Here is a 20,050-nt window from a genome sequence, read left to right on the forward strand (position 1 = left end):
TTGAGTATCTTTACATATGCTTTCTGGCCATTTGTATTTTTCTTTGGAATGATGTGTATTCAAGTCTTCTACCTATTTTTAATTGGATTGTTTTCCCTATGTTTTCTTCTAGGAGTTTGATAGTTCTAGCTCTTGTATTTAAGTCTTTAATCCATTTCGAATTGATTTTTGTATATGGAGTGAGGTAGGGATCTTCCGCGCGCTCTTTTTTTTTGGGCAAATGGAGATCCAGTTTTCCCAGCACCATTTGTTGAAGAGACTATTCTTTCACAATTCAGTGGTCTTTGTTGCCTTTTCAAAAATCATTTGGCCATAAATGTGAGGACTGATTTCTGAGCTATCAATTCTATTCCTTTGGTCTGTATGTCTGTCCTTATGTCACTCCCATGAGTTTTGATTACTGTGGTTTTGTAAGTTTTTGTTTGTTTTTAATTTTATTTTTATTACCCACCCCCCACAACCCTCCGCTGTTCCATTCACTGTATGTGCTTCTGTGTCTGCTTGTATTCTCATTAGGCGGCTCTGGGAACCGACTGGGACTTTCTGGAGTGGGAGAGAGGTGATTACTCTCTTGCGCCACCTCAGCTCTCAGTTCTACTGAGTCTTATTTTCTCTCCTCTGTGTCTCTTGTTATGTCATCTTGCTGTGCCAGCTCTCCATGTTGGCTGGCACTCCTGTGTGGGGCCACATTCCCACCTGGGCCAGCTCACCATGTGGGCCATCTCGCCCTCACCAAGAGGCCCTGGGCATTGAACCCTGGACTTCCTATATGGTGGATGGGAGCCCAATTGGTTGAGCCACATCCGTTTCCTAGAAATTGGTGTTTTGACTGAAAAAAAAAAAGACTTCAAGGACACTTAAGATTATTGCTTCAGCCAAACTTGGATGACTAGTTCGTAATACTGTTAAACTGATTGATTCTACAATTCTAGATGTTATTGGACATGGAATAAAGTAACATTTCAGTGTTTTGGAGGATTATTGGTAAAAGAAATTCAACTATATTCATGAAGCCTGTCAAAAAGAATCTCAAAATTATGTTCACTACAAAAAAAAAGGATGCTGTATTTTGTGAAATGCTTTTTTCCTAGCTACTCCATCCTAGTTTTGGTTACTGTATGCATGGAATATCTTTTCCAGCCTTTCACTTTCAGTCTGTTTGTATCCTTGGGTAAACAGCATATAGGTGGCTTATATTTTCTTACCCGTTCCGCCAATCTTTGTCTTTTGATTGGGGATTTTAACCCATTAACATTACTGTAAAGGCAGTTGTTCTCCCATTTTGTCCCTTTTTTCTTTTTAATATTTATTAGTTATTTCTCCCCACCCCCTTGTTGTTTTGCACTTGCTGTGTCTGTCTGCCTTCCTTGTTTCTTTAGGAGGCACCAGGAACTGAACTTGGGACCTCCGATATGGGAGGGAGAGGTGCCTGCTTCCTGGAGCTACTTTTGTTCCTTGTGTTTTGTTGGGTATCTCATTAAGTTTTTCTTCTTGTGTCTCTTGTTTTGTCATCTTGTGGTGTCAGCTTGCCATACTTGCCTGTCAGACCAACTTGCTGTCTTCTTTAGGAGGCACCAGGAACTGAACCACAGACCTCCCATTTGGTAGGTGGGAGCTCAGTCACTTGAGCCACATTAGCTTCCCCCATTTTGACCTTTTATGTTTTATCTCATATTTTATTTAAATGATTCTTTTTATACTTTTAGTTACTTCTACTGACATAATCTTCATTTCTAGATATTCTTTCAAGCCTCTTCCTCCTGTCCTTTCTTTTCAGTCTGTAGCACTCCTGTTAGTATTTCTTGCAAAGCTGATCTCCTGGTTACAGACTACCTTAGTTTATGTTTATCTGTGAATATTCTAAACTCACCCTCATTTTTACTTTATTTTTATTTTTAGAAGGTACTGGGGATAGAATGTAGGCCTGGCCTTGTACATGGGAAGCAGATGGTCAACCAGTGAGCTACTCCTGTTCCCCTCACCCTCATTTTTTGAAATGCAATCTTGCTGGATATAAGATGCTTGGCTGGCAGTTTTTCTCTTTCAGTATTTTAAATATATCATACCACTGCCTTCTTGCCTCCATGGTTTCAGATAAGAAGTCAGTGCTTGCTTTTATTGTGCATCCCTTGAATGAGATGAATCGTTTTTCTCTTGCTCCTCATGATTATCTCTTTATAGTTGGAGTTTGGCATTTTGATTAGTATGTATCTTGGAGTAGATCTACTTGGATTTATTTCAGTGGGAATAAGTTGTGCTTCTTGGACATGGATATCTACCTCCTTTAATAGGGTTGTGAAATTTTCTACCATTATTTACTCAGATATTCCTTATGCCCCTTTTCCTTTCTCTTCTTCTGGGACATGCATGTTTGCACATCTCTTGTTGTTATTTAGTACCCTGAGACGCTGTTGAACTTTTTTCCATTCTTCCTGTTTTGTGTTCTCTTTTAGAGGCCCTGTCTTCAAGCTCACTGATTGTTTTTTTATCTTTTCAAATCTGCTGTTATATGCCAACAGTGTATGTTTAGTTTCATTTATTCTGCCTTTCATTCCCACAAGATCTGCTGTTTTTTAATGGTTGCTTTCAAATTGTACTTTGTGCTCACCCAGTGTAATCTTAATATCCTTAATCTCTTTAACCATCTCATTGGATTTATTAAGGAGATTGCTTTGAACATTTTTTTTGAAGATTTATTTAGTTAATCCCCCCCCCCCCCCCCGCCGCCAGTTGTCTGTTCTCTGTGTCTATTTGCTGCGTCTTGTTTCTTTGTCTGCTCCTGTTGTCGTCAGCGGCACGGGAAGTGTGGGCGGCGCCATTCCTGGGCAGGCTGCACTTTTCTTTTGCGCTGGGTGGCTCTCCTTACGGGGTGTACTCCTTGCGCGTGGGGCTCCCCTATGCGGGGGACACCCCTGCGTGGCATGGCACTCCTTGCGCACATCAGCACTCCTTGCGCACATCAGCACTGCGCATGGGCCAGCTCCACACGGGTCAAGGAGGCCTAGGGTTTGAACTGGCTACCTCCCATGTGGTAGACGGACGCCCTAACCACTGAGCCAAGTCCGTTTCCCAGCTTTGAACATATGATTAGTTGTCTCACCTCCTTTTATGTCATCTGGAGGCTTTGCATGTTCCTTTGACTGGGTCATATCTCTTTGTTTCTTGGTATCAATTGTAATTTTTTGTTGGTGTCTTGGCATCTGATTTACTTGATGTATGTATTCTGGTCTGTTTCTCTCTATAGTCTAGGGCTTTTTATTTCAAGGCTTTGTGCTTCAGCCCCTCTTTGATACTTGGTTCAACTTAATTTAGAACTTTAGAGTGCTGGTGTTATACCAATCTGATTTATTTTTCCTCTCATTGAGTTTCCCCAGGAGATGCTAACTATCTGAAGTAGAGATAGGAATCCTTTATCTGAATGTTGAAATCACTTCTTTTAAGGCCTTCAACTAATTGGATGAGATGTCAGTTATTGCTGACAGCAGTCTTCTCAGTTGTAGGTGTAATTAGCCATCTCTGCAGGGATGTCCCTGTCTTTCTGGCCTTCTATCTTGTCCTGGGCTTTTGCTTGTTAGTTGTTTTGGAATTCTCTTCACAGGAGTTTGGTTGTCCCTTTTGTTTCCCAAGAGATGGACCTCCCTCTTCTGGGTGTTTGAAGCTGGCTTCCTCTATAGTGTTTACACTCCTTTCATTGTCTTGTGCTGCTTTTGGTTTGAGGTGGAATTTTGGGAGGAGTGGTACCCTGGAGAGGACTTTCCTTTGTCAGTCTTTTGCACCCAAAACAGGGCCAGCAACTCATGATGGAGGTGTAGTTGGGCTCCAAAATGCCCTGGGGAGGGGATCAAGAAGAGCCGTAAGAGCTTCTCCAGTGGCTCCCCAAGACTGAGATTTCCTGGCCTGGCCAGCAAGTGCAGCCCTTAAGTTAACTGTCCTACACATTCTTGAGGAAGTACAGGGTTTTTAAGTCTCCATTGCCTCTGCACCCTGTCCACGGAGGGTTGAAACAGTGTGTGCTGCTGCCTTTGTCCAGAGTTGTTTAAAACAATTGCTGCCCTCAGAGCCCGGTCCCCCGTAGTACTGATCAGTGATTGGTTGTTCTTTCCACCTCTCTTGGTGAAGAGGAGTTTTATTTTTAAATTTTATTGATACATATTAATAATGCAGAAATCCAACCAAAGTGTACAGTCAGTGGTGTTTGGTGTAGTCACTCAGTCATTCTTTGAGCTCTTTCATCATTCCAAAAATAGTAAAAATCAAAAACCAAAGAAAACTCATCACCTCTCAGTCTCTCTCAATGCTTCTCCTGCCATACATAGCTGCTATTCTTTTTCTGTTTCTTGTGTATTTGTATGTATAGATGCAGTATCACCCTTATTTGTGTTTTACATAAAGTATTACTATGTTATACCAGTGCCATGTTATGGTTCTTAGTTTTACTTTCAGTAATACACATGACCTTAGACTTTACCTTTCAATCACTGTCATACCCATGTAATAGCTCTGCTAGTTACAAACACCATGATGTGCTTGGTGAAGAGGATTTTCACTGGTGAGCTAGCAAGGGATTGGGCCCTGCAGTGTGGCCTTCCATTAGAGAGGGGGATGGGCTCCAATAGCTGCTGTGTGGGGAGAGAAATTTATCATTCTCTACTTTGGTTTATCAACCTCTTCCACTCTTCCTTGGATGCTGTACAATGTTCATCTGGCCTTCAGAGTTTTAAAATAGTTGTTTCAGACAGTTCCTGCCTGTTTTAATAGTTGTTTTGTTGGAAGGACTGGATCTTGGAGCTCCCTATGCCTCCATCTTTCCAGGAAGGATTCCCAATTTATTTTTAAATAGACACATTGCACTCTACTAAGGAGGCCCATAATTATGGACCTCTTTTCTTGTTTAAAGCCATTTGGTTTGTTGTTGATTAACTTTTTTACAAGCATACTTGTTTTGAATATTTTATGCACATATATAAATAATTTGTTATAGAAAATCTTTTTCTAAACTTTGTTTTGACTTTACTTTTAAAAACAGTCATTGAAGTCACTGAACTTTTCTGATATAAGAATATGGGGAAATATTTAAGCTAATGCACAGTTGCTGGTTTGAAAGAAAATTTTCACTTTTTTTTCCTTGACCCTCTTTCCAGATCTACTCCATTATGTCATTCTGTCCCTGTTTTTATTTTGACTAAGAGGATAAGGGATGTGTATGCATTGATTCAGACTTCATCTTTTCCCCTCATGACTAGCATTTAAGATTTTTCCTTCTCAGGACCCTTGAATCTGTACTTTATAAAAATTAGTTGTTACGTTGGCTATTCTTAGTATTGGAGCATGTTATTCTACTGAAAAATCCTCTTCATCTCAATGATGGATATTCTAGAACTCAAACCCTTTATTTTCTTTTTTTTTTTAAAGATTTATTTATTTATTTATTTTTCTCCGCTTCCCTCCCTGCCCCGGATGTCTGTTCTCTGTGTCTCTTTGTTTCGGCTTTCCTCCGCTTCTGTTGTTGTCAGCACCATGGGAATCTTTGTTTCTTTTTGTTGCATCATCTTGCTGTGTCAGCTCTCCATGTGTGCAGCACCACTGCTGGGCAGGCTGCACTTTCTTTCCCGCTGGGTGGCTCTCCTTATGGGGCACCCTTGTTGTGCGTGGGGCTTCCCTATGTGAAACCCTTTATTTTCATGGGCAAACTTAATGTGTTTTATTTTTTATTTTTTATTTTTTTCCTTTAAAATTCTGTTTTATAAAAATTTTCTGCTTTAGATTGTTTTTTCCTTTTCAAACTTATAAGCTTGTTCAATAAAAATAAGCAGGTAAATCTAGATAGAATCTAAACTTTAAATATTATTGCATAACATTTATGGTTCACTATCACTTTATATGCTTGACCATGATTTTTTAAAAAGTTTTTTGAGAATTGGACTTGCAGAGACTACATGCATATTTCAGTATCATTCGTGTTCCATTTTACCTGTTTTTCGAGTGACTTTATTTTATGAGTTCATGATGAGAATTGTAACTGTATGCCATTGTGTCCTTTTGTGGCAGGCCGCATCTACAAGTGCTTGTTTACTGGCTCCGTGAGCTCACTACTGACACTGCCACTGGACATGCTGTCCACGTGAGTATTGACTTTTGTGATGACAATAAATTGTATAGTTGATTACTCCCCCCCCACCATATTTATTTTTGCTAAAATTTGAAAATCTCCATTTCAGAGAGCAAATAGTATTTTACGTCTTTTATTTTAGCTACTCTAAAAATATTTGATGCATCTCTGTGATGTGCTTTTAAAAATATCTGTTTGAAAGGACTGTTTTATAATGGTGTGATGACTGGTTAAATAGGCTCTTATGCCACCTGAGATACGTACACACCATTACATGATATTCATCTGCTGAGAGTTCATTTAAACTTTAATACGTTTGAACTCATGTATTTTTTGTTTCTTGTGATTATTAGAATATGGACTCTAAAATCATGCTGCGATTTTACTGAATCTTAATGCATTTTCATTGGCATTTTCTTGGATACATGTTCTATTTTTTTACTTTTAGAGTTAGAAATGATGTAAATGATTAACCGTATCAAGATCATTAGACTATTAAGCATGCAAAAGTTGCATCCATGTTTGCTAAGCTTTTTCTTGTATCATCCAACTGACCTTGGGTTTCTTATCCCTCTGTCAGTAAAGGCAAAGAAAATATAAGACTTGAGCAGAAGTGTTCAGAGTATATTGCCATAAACATAAATCAGGTGGCAACAGAGGAGAGAAACAGAGCATGCTAAATTTCTGGAGGAGATTTTTTAGGTCTTTTGTGTCTGCATCAGTATTTTTTATCCTGACCCAAATGCTTAGAAACGTTAGAAGTATCTACAACTCCCCTCTTCATTTTGGATACCTTATTTTCCATGGCAGTTTAGGGGATAGGTGAAAATTTTTAAACAGTTTTGAACTTCAACCGTATTTACATTAAAAATTTTTTTTTGTAATTATTGAAGAACAGCTTGGGTAAAGCAATGCTTAGAAGTCAACAAGGATCTTAAAAATAGGGCAGTTGAGGGAAGCAGATTTGGCTCAACTGATGGAGCATCTGCCTGCCATGTGGGAGGTTTGGGGTTCAAACCCAGGGCCTCCTGACCTGTGTGGTGAGCTGGCTCACGTGCAGTGCTGATGCACTCAAGGAGTGCCATGCCACATAGGGGAGCTCCACGCGCAAGAAGTATGCCCCATAAGGAGAGCCGCCCAGCTCAAAAGAAAGTGCAGCCTACCCAGGAATGGAGCTGACACAACAAGATGACACAACAAAAAGAAACACAGATTCCTGTGCCGCTGACAACAACAGAAGCGGACAAAGAAGAAGACACAGCAAATAGACACAGAGAACAGACAACCGGGGCGGGGGGGAGGGGGAGAGAAATAAATAAATAAATCTTTAAAAAAAAAGAAAGGGCTATGGATAGCTAATTTCTCATGGGACTGATTTTGTTCTACATCTACTATAATATATATATGTATGTTAGACTAACTTACGGAGTTTTACCATCAGAATAATTCATATGAAACTATTTCTCTCAGGAAATTACTTATTTTTCTGGCTAGTCTTTGTGAGCTTTTAGTATAAAATTGAAATGTTAACTTTGACTTCTTGATTTTAAGTGTTCTTGGGAGTAATTTTATGTAATTTTTTTTTAATAGGGAAAATTTATTGGCGGATTGTTTGCAGGGTTGTTTTGTGGTGACGTGCACACTTTGTGCTTTCATCAGTCTGGTGTGGTTGCGAGAACAGATAGTCCATGGGGGAGCACCGATTTGGTTGGAGCATGCTGCTCCACCCTTCAATGCTGCTGGGCACCACCAAAATGAGGTAATCTCCCCTTTCCCCCAAGGGTGAATTGGTTTTACTTGGCTAGGACATGAGAATTATTGTCACTCTTTAAGACAAACCCTTGACTTCCATGTTTCCTCACAAGTTTTCTTTCGTCATTGCAAAGCAGGAAAATGGAAAGTTTGAGAGAAGATTGAGGAGATGTGAAAAGTCAGAAGAATGCATTATGTCTTTTGCCTCTTAATTTTCTAGGAGGGTTGGGGGTAATATTAGGGGATAAATTAAAATGCTCTTTTATTGTCTGCCTGGGTTAATCTCTTAACTCTGGCTTGGAAGTTAGATGCAAACTCCTGGATCTGTTTCTGACAAGCTGTGTAACATTAAGGAGGCTTCCTAATCTCTATCACTGTCTTCATATTTAAAGTGCCTCTGTTTTATTGCTCTTGAGTGGGAACTTCTCCAAAATTAGAAAAATTGGGACATTGTTGGTATACCTTTTGCAGTTTTATTTTCTCTTTATGAACGATGACATGGTTAGACACAGGGTCATTTGTGAGAGGCATAGAGAAAAGGAATATGATAAATGATATTTAGGGTCTTGCTTACTGAGAAATTATAGGACTGAAAATGTCAGTGAATTAGTTATTTGCATGTGAAAACAATACATCATAAAAATTGACTGAAATACTCAGTGATACTTAATGCCTTATTTTCCTTTCAAGGACCTTCTGCTTTTGTCCATATGTTAGATTTCATCAAATTTTTGCCATATCTTTTTCTCTACAGAATTAAGAGTGCAACTTCACATTATTCTTCAGTGCTCTTTGAAAAGCACACATAACAGTGTGACTGTAAGAAATGACACTCTTCTTACTAAATTTTCATACTTTTACTTGAGGCATTTAATGCAGAATCCTCATGAACTCCATGGGAGTTGAGTATTTTAATTAACTACAACTGTGTCTTTGCATCCGCTAGGTAGCCGAATTCTGGAACAACCTTAAGAGAATGCATTTAGAAACTGATACAGTCCGTATATAGTCTTAATATTGAGCAGACATTAGAAAATTTTCCTTCAAATGTTTAACAGAACTGTGAATTAAGTTTTATTTATATGAATACAAAAATAGATTATTTTTTGTCCCACAGTAGTCAGTTAAGACAGTAAATCCTTTTTGTAAAGGATTATAGAATGACATACTCAAGATAGACAGATTTTTAAAATCCATTTCCTGTAATGCTTTGTGAAATGTTAATTCCTAAGTTTAATACTGAGTGAAAAATATATAACCTGGAGTTAGTTTATATTCTTATATGACAAGTTGATCCAAAATTGAATACATTTGGAAAAGATAACTTTAGACATGCTTTTTGTTTGTGTTTGTGAGTTTTTGTTTCTTGGCTTCTTTCTGTTTTGAGAGGAGTGCAGTTTGGCAGTAGAGGAAAACCAAGACAAGTTAGCTAAATTTCTGGGCTCTTATCCTAGGCTCCTGCAGGAGGAAACGGTGCTGAAAATGTCCCCGATCAGCCTGCTAATGCACCAGCTGAAAATGCAGTGGTAGGGGAAAACCCCGATGCTCAGGACGATCAGGCGGAAGAGGAGGAAGAAGACAATGAGGAGGAAGATGATGCAGGCATTGAAGATGTGGCAGATGCTAATAATGGGGCCCAGGGTAATTGCTGCTTGTGTGTCCTCACTTTTCCCAATGGTGAATCCAGTCCCAGCTTGCACTGGAGAAAAAGACTGGATTTTTCAAATTTTGATGCATTTTAAATTCCATTTCAAATTCTATTTCTAATCTGCTTTTACTTTATTTTGGAAAACATGCACTTTTGAATATAGATATACGTAAGTATACAGTTTTTTTCTATGAAGCAGGGTACAGTTTGTGTTTTAAAATCCTCCTTTACATGACATTTTTATGTTGAAATTATAAGTTGAAATAGATTATACTTCAAGAAATTTGATTCAGATTTACCTTATGTGTTTGCTTCTCCCTTTCCATTTCCTTTGAGAGAGTATAATTTTTAGTTTCAAAGAAGAATTCTTGAAGTGCATACTGCAGGGTAGGTACCACCTAAAGGAACAAATATCTTGTTTTCTAGCAGTGTAACTCCAGAATGTACAATAAGAATCAAGACTGGGCCCTCACAAGCCAGCTGTAGGTAGTTCATTGCCACCCTTTTCCCTCATTTCATCAGTTTTTCTATCATGCATTGCATTGTCTCTCTGTCCACTTGACATTGCTAATATTTGTCTCCTGTGTGCCAGGAACCTTCCTAGGCACCAAATATATAGTTGTGAACCAAAGACTAGGTCCCTGCCTTCATTGATTTTCTGGTCTAGTGAAGAAGTAGGAGAAACCCAAGTAAACAAATTTCTAATTACACATAGTGGTAAGTTTTCTGCAGGTGGCTCAGAGGGTGGTGATGGAGAGAGACCTATTTTAAATAAGGTTTTCTGGTTAGATCAGAGTAAGGATATTTGGGCTGAGACCTGAAGGATAAGAAGAAGCAATTTGTATGATGGGAGCAAGGGACCTTTGCCCAGAGCAGTGACTACGTGTTCCAGGGCTCTGAGAATGGGGCCTGCTCTTCCCTTAGTTCCTGGACATTAGTCTTAAGGCAGCAGCTCCTACCTGGTCTTCCTCCTGGTCTTCCTCCTTCCATTCTGGCCTTACTGTATTATTGTTCCACATAGCATTCATTTTCTTCTCCTGCCTTATAAATATTGCAGTGATTTTCCCACTATACTAAATAATAAAGTGCAAACTCCACACTCCTCTTGTATGTCTCATCTTGACTGAGCTGTTTAAGTCCTCTTTCACATAACCCTTTTATTTCCTTTTTAGCACTTAATATAGAATCACCTTGTTTGTTTTCCTGTTTATTGCCTAACAGGCAAATACTCAATAGGAAAAAATTTTAAATATGGTTTAGCTTCTCAAAAGCAGTTTCCAAAGTACCAAATTAAAAGAGTGCCTTTTGCTATTTATAGTTCAGGTTCCATCAATAATCTTTAAACTGTCGTATTTTACAGATGACATGAACTGGAATGCTTTAGAATGGGACCGAGCTGCAGAAGAGCTTACATGGGAAAGAGTAAGTAACAACGCCATTAAACATAAACATCTTGTGATTTTAAGCCTGCATTTCAAAGTTGGTCATATTTAGATGCATAACCTAATTTCTAGTTCACAGAACTTTAGTTTCTAGAGAAAATTGTGACATACTGTCTATGGTGAAAATATTAAAAACATTATCACAAGGAATCCGTTAATGGCTGTTTTTCTATTTTCTGGCCTTTAATACAAACCTTGTTCTACTCAAGGAATGTATCACATGAAATTGTGGACTTGTGAAAAACAAAGTAAGAAATTTAAATTTGAATTATATTTTCAACTTTGGTTAACAGAATAATGTAGTTTTATCGTGAAATCTTGACAGACTCCGTATTTAAGAGTGGAATCCAAGATGGGCTATTCTCTAGATTTTGTAATCATACGATCTGGAATAAAACTCTTGTGAACAAAAAATTTTTACTCTGAAAATTATAGGCAGAGTATTGGAAAGTAATAGGTGAGGACTGTTTTAAAGCTGTCAAAAGAAAAGTGAACATTTTTCATAAAATTGAAAATCCTGTTGCATATGGAATTAATGCGTATTATTATTTTTAGATGCTAGGACTTGATGGATCACTAGTTTTTCTAGTAAGTAGACTCATTCTATTTGATAAGTTATTTATTTCAGTTGTTTAAGTGTTTAAATATTTAACCATTTATTATTATTTATTATTACATGATTCAGTAACTTCACATTTGTGCTTCCTTTTATACTAAAGGTCAAAATGCCCTTTGGCTTTTGATTGCTTCATATGTTGAAGACTATTAGTGTATGGAAAACAATGAATAAGCACAAAGTTAATACTAATTTTAAGGAATATTATTTAATAATTGAATTTTAGAAAAGAAAAATATAAAATTATTACCTTATTTTAAAGTTCCATTGTGCCGTGTTTAATGTCTGTATCCATGAAACCGCAATTGCACAGTGAGAGCTCTGCACTAATTTTATGTATCCACTGTTTGCTGAAGCCCACCCATCATGGAAAGTCTGCTTTATTAGTAAAGATTACAACCTAAGGTCATGAACAGGTTTGTTTTTTTTTTTTTTTTTTAAGGTAACTAGGATTGGGGATTGAACCCTGGACCTTGTATGTGGGAAGCTTGTGCTCAACCACCTAGCTACATTGGCTCCCTTGAATTGGGTTTTTTTTTGGTCTGTTTGCTTGTCCTTGTTTTTGTTTTTGTTGTTGTTCTATTTTTGGAGGCACCAGAAACTAACTGGGACCTCCCCTGTGGGAAGTAGGTGCTCAATTACTTGAGCCACATCTGCTCCCACAGTTCTTTAAAGAAACCGTTCCTTAAAGGAAAAATGATACTGCATTTAGGTCCTGCAATATAAAACCTCACTTAGCTTATGGAAATTTTAAATAGCTTAGAGAATACAAATGACTGTGGCTGCAGGTAGCAGAAACCTCTGGCCTTCATCAGTAATAGGAAATCCAGAAGAATGGAGTGGTGGGCTTGGTCCAGAGGCCCAACAGATACTTTATGTCCATCTGCTCTGCTCTCCACAGCTATCCTTGTCAGGCTGAGTTCCCTTGTGCTTGTAAGATGGTTTGGGCTGTGTTCTTTCACATACCCTCCTAGGGAAGGTAAAAGGAGTTATTTTGGAAAGTCCTCTCAGAAGAGTCACATCAGGTAGTTGGGTGAGGCATAGTGGCAAGTAAACAAGGAAGGAAAGTTAATGGTAGAAATATGAGGATTTTGAGAAATGTGTCTGGCAGTATTTCATGGTTTAGTGAGAATGGGATATTGATGAGACTCTGGTCAAGGTTTTTCATCCTGGTCAGTGTCTTGGTTTGCCAGAGTTGCCAGTACAAAGTACCAGAAATGGGGAAGCAGACTTGGCCCAATGGATAGGGCGTCCGCCTACCACATGGGAACCCTGAACCCTCCTTGACCCGTGTGGAGCTGGCCGATGCGCAGTGCTGATGCGCGCAAGGAGTGCCGTGCCACACAGGGGTGTGCCACGTGTAGGGAAGCCCCACACGCAAGGAGTGTGCCCCGTAAGGAGAGCCGCCCAGCACAAAAGAAAGTGCAGCCTGCCCAAGACTGGCGCTGCACACACGGAGAGCTGACACAGCAAGATGACGCAACAAAAAGAAACACAGATTCCCGGTGCCACTGATAAGGATAGAAGCAGTCACAGAAGAACACACAGCGAATGGACACAGAGAGGAGACAACTGGTGGGGGGTGGGGGGAGAGTGAAGGAAGGGGAGAAAACTAAATGAAAAATAAATCTTAAAAAAGAAGTACCAGAAATGGGTTGGCTCTTATAATGGGAAATGTATTAGAGGTAAAAGCCTACAGTTCCAAGTCTGTGGAAATGTCCAAACCAAGGCACCATCCGAGATTTCTCACTAAACTTCGCTACTGGTGATTCTGGCGTCCTGCCACATGGTGAGGCAAGATGGCAGTCCATCTCTGCTGAGGTCCCTGCCTTCCCCTCAAGGCTCACTATCTCTAGAAGCTTAACTGTGGACAGTCGGGTATATAGCTCATCTCTTCAGTCTTGAGCTGCTCCATGGGCCTAGCTCCTTGAGGGCTTCGTGCCTCAGTTTTAGCTGCTAGTGATCCTTGAGTCCTCTCTCTCACTTGGCCAGGTCGAAATGGCAGAGCTCCTTTCACTGTGTCTCCTTTCTCTCTCTCTCTCTATGTAAGGCTCCAGTAATACCTCACTGATGTATTCCAATCAGAAGTAATAATCAAGGTCTCTTACCTGAATACAATGCAGTCAAAAGGTCTCACACCCAGAGGAATAGATTCGTTAAAAAACAATCTTTGTTGGGGGCGGGGTGTACACCAAATTCAAACTGTCACAGTCACTATAAAAAAGTATTAATTAGCCACATACTCATTTTAGTCCCTTGCCTCATAAATGAGTGACAGAAATAATTGAGACAGTGGTATTGACTCACACCCATTCTAGTTTTTGGGAAAAGCAGGATGACTTTGTTCCTTCGTTGAAAACTATTATTTCTACTGTGTACTTAATATTTTGACAATTACTGGGAGATTCGGAGAATGATATATGGTCCCTGTTCTCAGAGGTCCTTTATAGTTTAGAGGGAAATGAACATGTGAACCAAGTATGTTTAGAGGTATTGTATGTTAGAAACTGATAAAAAGTGGGTCTGCGACACAGAAGAGCATTTGGTCAGGAGACTGGTTTGTCATCAGGAAGTTTTTAGAAAAGATAACAGATGTTGAGGCATGAAAGATGTTGAGGATAAGGATGGTTTGGGAGCCCCTAAGGCAGAGTAGTTGAAAAAATTCAGGTGATTTGAGCCAGCATGGTGAATAGGGATGTAGTAGTCACGTCTTCAGACAAATTACCCACTGCTCTTGCAAGGTGGATTTGTGGACATAGGGACCCTGCTCTGAATTAATCTTTCTAAAAAGAAAACCTTACCATGTTAGCACCCCTTCGAAAGATTGTTCAACCTGCTTATTAGGGAGTGGGGGTGGCCTGGATGCATGGGCATGGGCATTCTTATGAGTGTCACAGTGGAGCCTGCCTGAAGTCTGGTGACCTACTTGGAGGAGTACCTTAGTGCAGGCATCTTGGGGGTGATAATATACAACTAGGAGTGGATCAGGGATCCCACTCAGGGATTGGGTGTTCTGAGATAGGACCAGAGAAAGCCAGGATACCTTAGGGAGAGAAGGGACCAGAAAAGATCAAGCTAAGATTTTCCGAAGGGGAGGCAGCCCATCTGTGTGTGAGTTGGCAGAAGTCATGCCGTGATGTTCAGGAGAGTACCTAGCAGGGCCAGAGGCACACAGTGGATGCTGAAAGAAGCCCTGAGCAGTTTATTTTACTGTGTTGCTCATATGTTTTTTTCTAGGTATATCATTATGACTTTGAGTTTTATTAAGTATATTTTTATGAGCTATCTAATGAAAAGTTGGACATGATAGTTAAAGTACCAAAATTTAAAGAGAAAATTTCAATCCTGTATTAAATAAGTAGGGCAGTCCAGTTAACCATGGACCAAATAGCAATTGAATGTATTTTATTAATGCTCTTTCCTCTTTAGGAACATGTATTCTGGGTGGTGTCTTTAAATACACTGTTCATTCTTGTGTTTGGTAAGTGGAGTTATACTTTTTTTTATGGTATTATGGTTGCATTTAGTTTTTTAGAAGCTCTGTTATAGATTTTTGCTTTGTTAGTAATTTTTTTTTCTTTTTTTTTTTAAGGTAGGGCACTATTAAGGAATACTTGAATACAGTTTTAAATAGCAAGGCCCCAAATACATAGGTATTTTGTTTCCTGAGCATTGTTGACTGCAGTTACCACATGTCTCCACTGCTTTTGGGCATTTCTGTCTTTTTTTTGTAGGAGTTGGTTTTAGATTGACTTGGAAACATGTAATATCCCACTTCTGTGTTTTGTGCCAATCACCTGTTGTCCTCTTTCCTGTGGCAGGTAAGGTTTCTATTCTGTCACAGTCCTGATCAAGGCCTTGCCAGAGACTCTGCCTTGGAAACTGTTTTCGGAGGTAGAGATGCAGGCTTAGAGGAAGATAGTAAACCTTTCCCAGGTGTGAGCTGCCCTTAGAACCAGATTCCAGTACATGCAAAGCACATTCTAAACACTTTGACAACTTCAAACACACAGGAGTCTCTCCCATTGGAAGTGATTACTGAAAGGGGGACAGGGTTGAGGAGAACAACTGACAAAGGTTTTTTTCTCTGAACCACCTACACTAGGCCTTAGAATTCAATTCCTGTATCTTTCAGGGGAAGAGTGGAGTCCTTTATGGAGTCAGGTTATTTGGCAGTACTGTGATTTGTGTGTCTCACAGACAAATCTCAGGCTGCATAGCTCTATATAGCGATGAACTCTGTGAAAACCCTTTCTGCGTGCATGTGAGGATCCCTCAGCTCTGCTGAGGGTCGGTAGTAACCATTTCCCCAGGCTTCTTCCACCAAAGTCTTAAGTTACTCATTCTGAGTTGGGGACAACATTGCTACACAGAAAGCAGTTGTCTTCAACAGGAAGACCTTTTGATCAGAAGAACATTGAATGTTTGGGTTGAGGGTGATACAAAATATTAATTTCTAAGTATTTTTTGTAAAAGAGCAAAAGAACTACTACAAGCATCTTGAAACAAAATAACTTGAAAAAATTGCATTGATTCTTAGTTTTTAGTCGATATTTAAGATGAAGGAAATTAAGCAGGAAGTTCATTCTTTGTTGTTTCCCTTTCATTATAGGGGTGAAAATATGTGTTGGGGTATTCTGCATTTATTTTACATTATGAAAAGTAATGTGTGTACAGTGTAAAACAGTATTGTACTCAACTCCAGTTTTCTTTGACAGAGAATGCAATCTATACAATTTAATCTTTGCTTTCGCAGGAAAACTTAATGTTAAAATACTGTCTGATGGAGTTGTTTGCTTTTAAAACATGAATTATTCTAATAAGAATTCTCATTTATATACTTCAAATCTCACCTAAGTAAATTTTTTTCTAATTCAATCTCTTAAGTCTATATTATGAAAAAAAAATAGTAAACTTTATTAAGCAGCTCTTTTCATTAGTTAATTAAGATCTTTTGAAATGAACTGAGTTTTCTTCCTTGTAGGAACTCAGTTTTCCCTTTAAGTGTTTGTACACTCATATTTCTTTCTTACTTGGGTTGCTCGACTGACAGTTTTTCACTGCATTTTTTGGGCTTTTGTAATCATGCCCTTTGCAGAACTTTGCAAAAGCTCCTGTGTCCCAGAAGAAAGGAATGAACTAAGAAATTTACCTTAGTTTTAGGGTATCTGTCTAGTAATTGCTGAGTAATGAGATAGAAATTGATGTTCCATGTGGAGCAGGTGTAGCTCGGTTGAATGCCTGCTTCATAGATACAAGGTCCTGGGTTCAATCCCTGGTACCTCCTGGAAAAAAAACCAGTTGTTCTAGCTGGTACTCACGGTTACTATTTACACATGTAAATAGGACTAGAACTTTCCCCCGACCTAGTTGAGTCATCCACAGAGTGACTCAGAGTAGGGTGTGAGGGTGAGGTTAGGGAGAGCTCTACATGTTTTTTTCTTGACCTTTAAAAATTTCTCATGTTTTGTAATACATATAATACAGTGATTAGTAAAATAGTGCATTTATACTGTTTATAAATTCAAGTGTATTGGGAGTACATGTTAAGAAAACCTTGCTACCACTGAAATAAATAGGGTTTAGGGACCAGTTCCCCAGTGAATTCACTCTGATTTCTCTTAATGGTTGATTCCCTCTCCTCTCACTGTATCTCTCATAATCTACTGAGCTGTTTAAGTTTTTCCTTATCATAAAAAAAAGATAATTAAGTATTATTGTTAAGAACAAAGTAAAATTTTAACACAGCAAAAGAGACTTTTGAGGAGACGAGCATGAAAATTCTTATGAATATTTTAAGGATATTTTCACATAGCTATATTATTAACACACCTTACAAAATAATCAGAATTTCCTTAATTTTCTTAGTAGGCTGTCATATTTAAAGTTTCTGAATAATCTTTTAAATGTCTTTTTATGTTGGTGTGTTTGAATAGGATCCAAATAAGGTCCACACATTTCTTTTGTTTAAGTCTTCAGTTTCTTTTCATCTACAATACTCTTCTTGTCATTTGCCCCCACCTTTCATTTTGTTACTGATTTCTTGAAAAGATTGAATTAGCTGCCCTTTACAGCACTTCACATTCTTCATTTGTTTGCTTGCTTCCTTATTATGTCCCTCACCTTGTTCTTTTGTCTCCTACTGTTTCTGAATATGGAAGTTAGCCCTCAGGACCTGATTAGATTTAGGTACATTTGAGGCAAAGTCCTTCATCAGTCATGCTTTACCTTTTAACATGGCATTATATCAGGAGGTATATAATGTTGGATTATCCACTTTATTGGTGAATTCAGAAGCCTTTATTTTTAGGTTTCATTTTTCCTTTTACCATCAGAAAGTAATCTCTGGAGGAGGATATTTTAGTCCATACAAATATTCAGTATTCTGTCAGTCTTTCGCCTAATTTATTATTATCCATCAATAATCCATGCCTAAGTCATTTATTTAATTAGTATTACAAAATGATGATTTTGAAATTATCTTTTTAAAAAATTTTTTATATTTATTGGTTGGGCTTTCATAAAGAAGAACTTATTATTTTTAATCAGAACTATTTAGTTAACCTGAAATTTATTTGTGCAGGGAAAAGCAAGGACAGATGCTCATTTCTTTTCCTTTAATTATCAGTTTTCAGAGTAAGGAGTTGGTGCACTAACTACTTCCATTGGTGATGAAAGTATTTTCCATTATGTTGCTTTGTTTCCTTTTGTGGTGGTTTTTGGACTTTTATTTTGAGTATTTGGGCCTTGTGTATTAGTGTATAGTCAGTGTGTTTCCATCAGTTCTGGTCATGATTGTTTTTGATGTTCATATTATCCTTTTTCTGTCTGGGGGAGACATTTCACAAAGGCTTCTGTGTCCTTGTGACATGAATCCTATTAGTCTTCAAGAGCTTACTTGCATCCCAGAAGGTATATTTTGAGCCCCAGGCCAGGGATGTAACAGTTCCTCATGAAGCCCTGGGCCGTAGTTCCTTTTAGTGGGGGCAATGACTGGGAGTATTGAATATTTTGATGTTGAAGTTTTCATTGAGTTTTTCCTCCCCCTTTCCCCCCTTTTTAGCATTTTGCCCTTACCACATTGGTCATTTCTCCCTTGTTGGTTTGGGATTTGAGGAACATGTAAGTATACTTTTACAAACTTAATTTCATAAATTACCTCCAAAATTGATATTTGCTAAGTAATGATCTAAAGAGTTACTTCACTTCTAAATATACCTTATGCAAAATGAATACTCAACAGTCTCCTTTTTTTGTTGTTGTTTAAAACTTAAGTGGTTCAAGGGATAGTAGGTCCTGTTAACCACCTAAGAAAGACATGCTCTGAATATTTCCAAATGTACCATCGTCTTTGCCATTGGGTGGGCCAGAGGCACACACAATATGAAAAAGTTTTCCTAGAAGGTGATTTTCAATCTGTTCCATGAACTTGGGTGTACCTTTTTCTCCCTTTGTCCCAGGTGCCCCATGGCAAATTTGGAAATAAACAGTGTATCAATATGGAAAAAAGTGATGGTCTATAGTGTTTTATAAATCATTTACTTTCATTTTGATGTCAGTATTTTTCAGAGACAGATAAGTATTTGCATGGACAGCTACTGTCACTACTTTCTGGGGGTTCTAGAAACTAGATTGGGTCTTTTAAGGAAGAGGGGCATATTTGGAATCCTCTGTTCAAATTGTATATATGAATCCCAAGAGTGCTTAATAATCAAAATTTGGTGTTTTGAAAAGACAAAGAGATGAGTTCTGGAATTCAATATAGCTTTATGAAAATTCTCACTGTGTGAAGGCAGAAACTTCAAAGGATGAGACAAATGTTTTGGTAAATTCTAACTTTCAGTAATATTGCTACTTGCTTTTGGAATCTCAGGAACTAGAGAGAAAGATCAGATGGACAGTATTTGTCACTGTCCAGATTCTTCCCATGGTTGGAAATGGAACAGATTTGGAGAACAAGGGAAATTTAAATAATTAATTCTCATAGTGGAAATGAGATGGCAAAAAGAATGTGCCAGGCAGAAACCTGCTTTCAGGGTTTAGCTGTTAGCAAATCTGCTTCAGAATGGCAAGAGAGAGCAGACTGTTTTATTGAAACACTTTATTTTAAAAAATTTAATTCACTATACTTTGTTTTGTCTTCTTGGGTAAATTGTTATTGTTTAATTTTTCCTTGTCCTTTCATAGTAACAGTCTGGGAGACTCTGGCTTGCAGGGATGTCATATAAAGGATTTTATGATTGTTTTCTAGCCATAAATTGCCTATATGGTTTACTTGCAGTCATCTTGGATTGTTTACTGCCTTGGTAAAGCAGGACCAGGGGGTAAAATTAAGTTTTATTTATTTTTTTCTTATTTCCAGGTCCAAGCATCTCATTTTGAAGGCCTAATCACAACCATAGTTGGATATATACTTTTAGCAATAACACTGATAATTTGTCATGTATCCTTTAATGAACCATTATGGCTGTTTGGTAGTGTTA

At 38.3% G+C, this 20,050-nt stretch overlaps 1 protein-coding gene across 2 annotated transcripts in view; it reads left to right on the plus strand.

Annotated features, from left to right (window-relative positions):
- The window catches only part of MARCHF6 (membrane associated ring-CH-type finger 6), a 110,161-nt gene that overhangs the window by 41,024 nt on the left and 49,087 nt on the right, over positions 1-20,050 (plus strand). For both annotated transcript variants that reach the window (XM_012517980.4, XM_058306866.2), the window contains 8 exons: positions 6,049-6,121; positions 7,700-7,868; positions 9,316-9,502; positions 10,870-10,931; positions 11,507-11,539; positions 14,997-15,048; positions 18,631-18,689; positions 19,930-20,010. In XM_012517980.4, coding sequence (XP_012373434.1) covers positions 6,049-6,121; positions 7,700-7,868; positions 9,316-9,502; positions 10,870-10,931; positions 11,507-11,539; positions 14,997-15,048; positions 18,631-18,689; positions 19,930-20,010 — 716 coding nt within the window. The remainder of the gene's footprint in view (positions 1-6,048; positions 6,122-7,699; positions 7,869-9,315; positions 9,503-10,869; positions 10,932-11,506; positions 11,540-14,996; positions 15,049-18,630; positions 18,690-19,929; positions 20,011-20,050) is intronic.

The sequence above is a fragment of the Dasypus novemcinctus genome, chromosome 2 (assembly GCF_030445035.2).
Source record: "Dasypus novemcinctus isolate mDasNov1 chromosome 2, mDasNov1.1.hap2, whole genome shotgun sequence".
Lineage (NCBI taxonomy): Eukaryota > Metazoa > Chordata > Mammalia > Cingulata > Dasypodidae > Dasypus > Dasypus novemcinctus.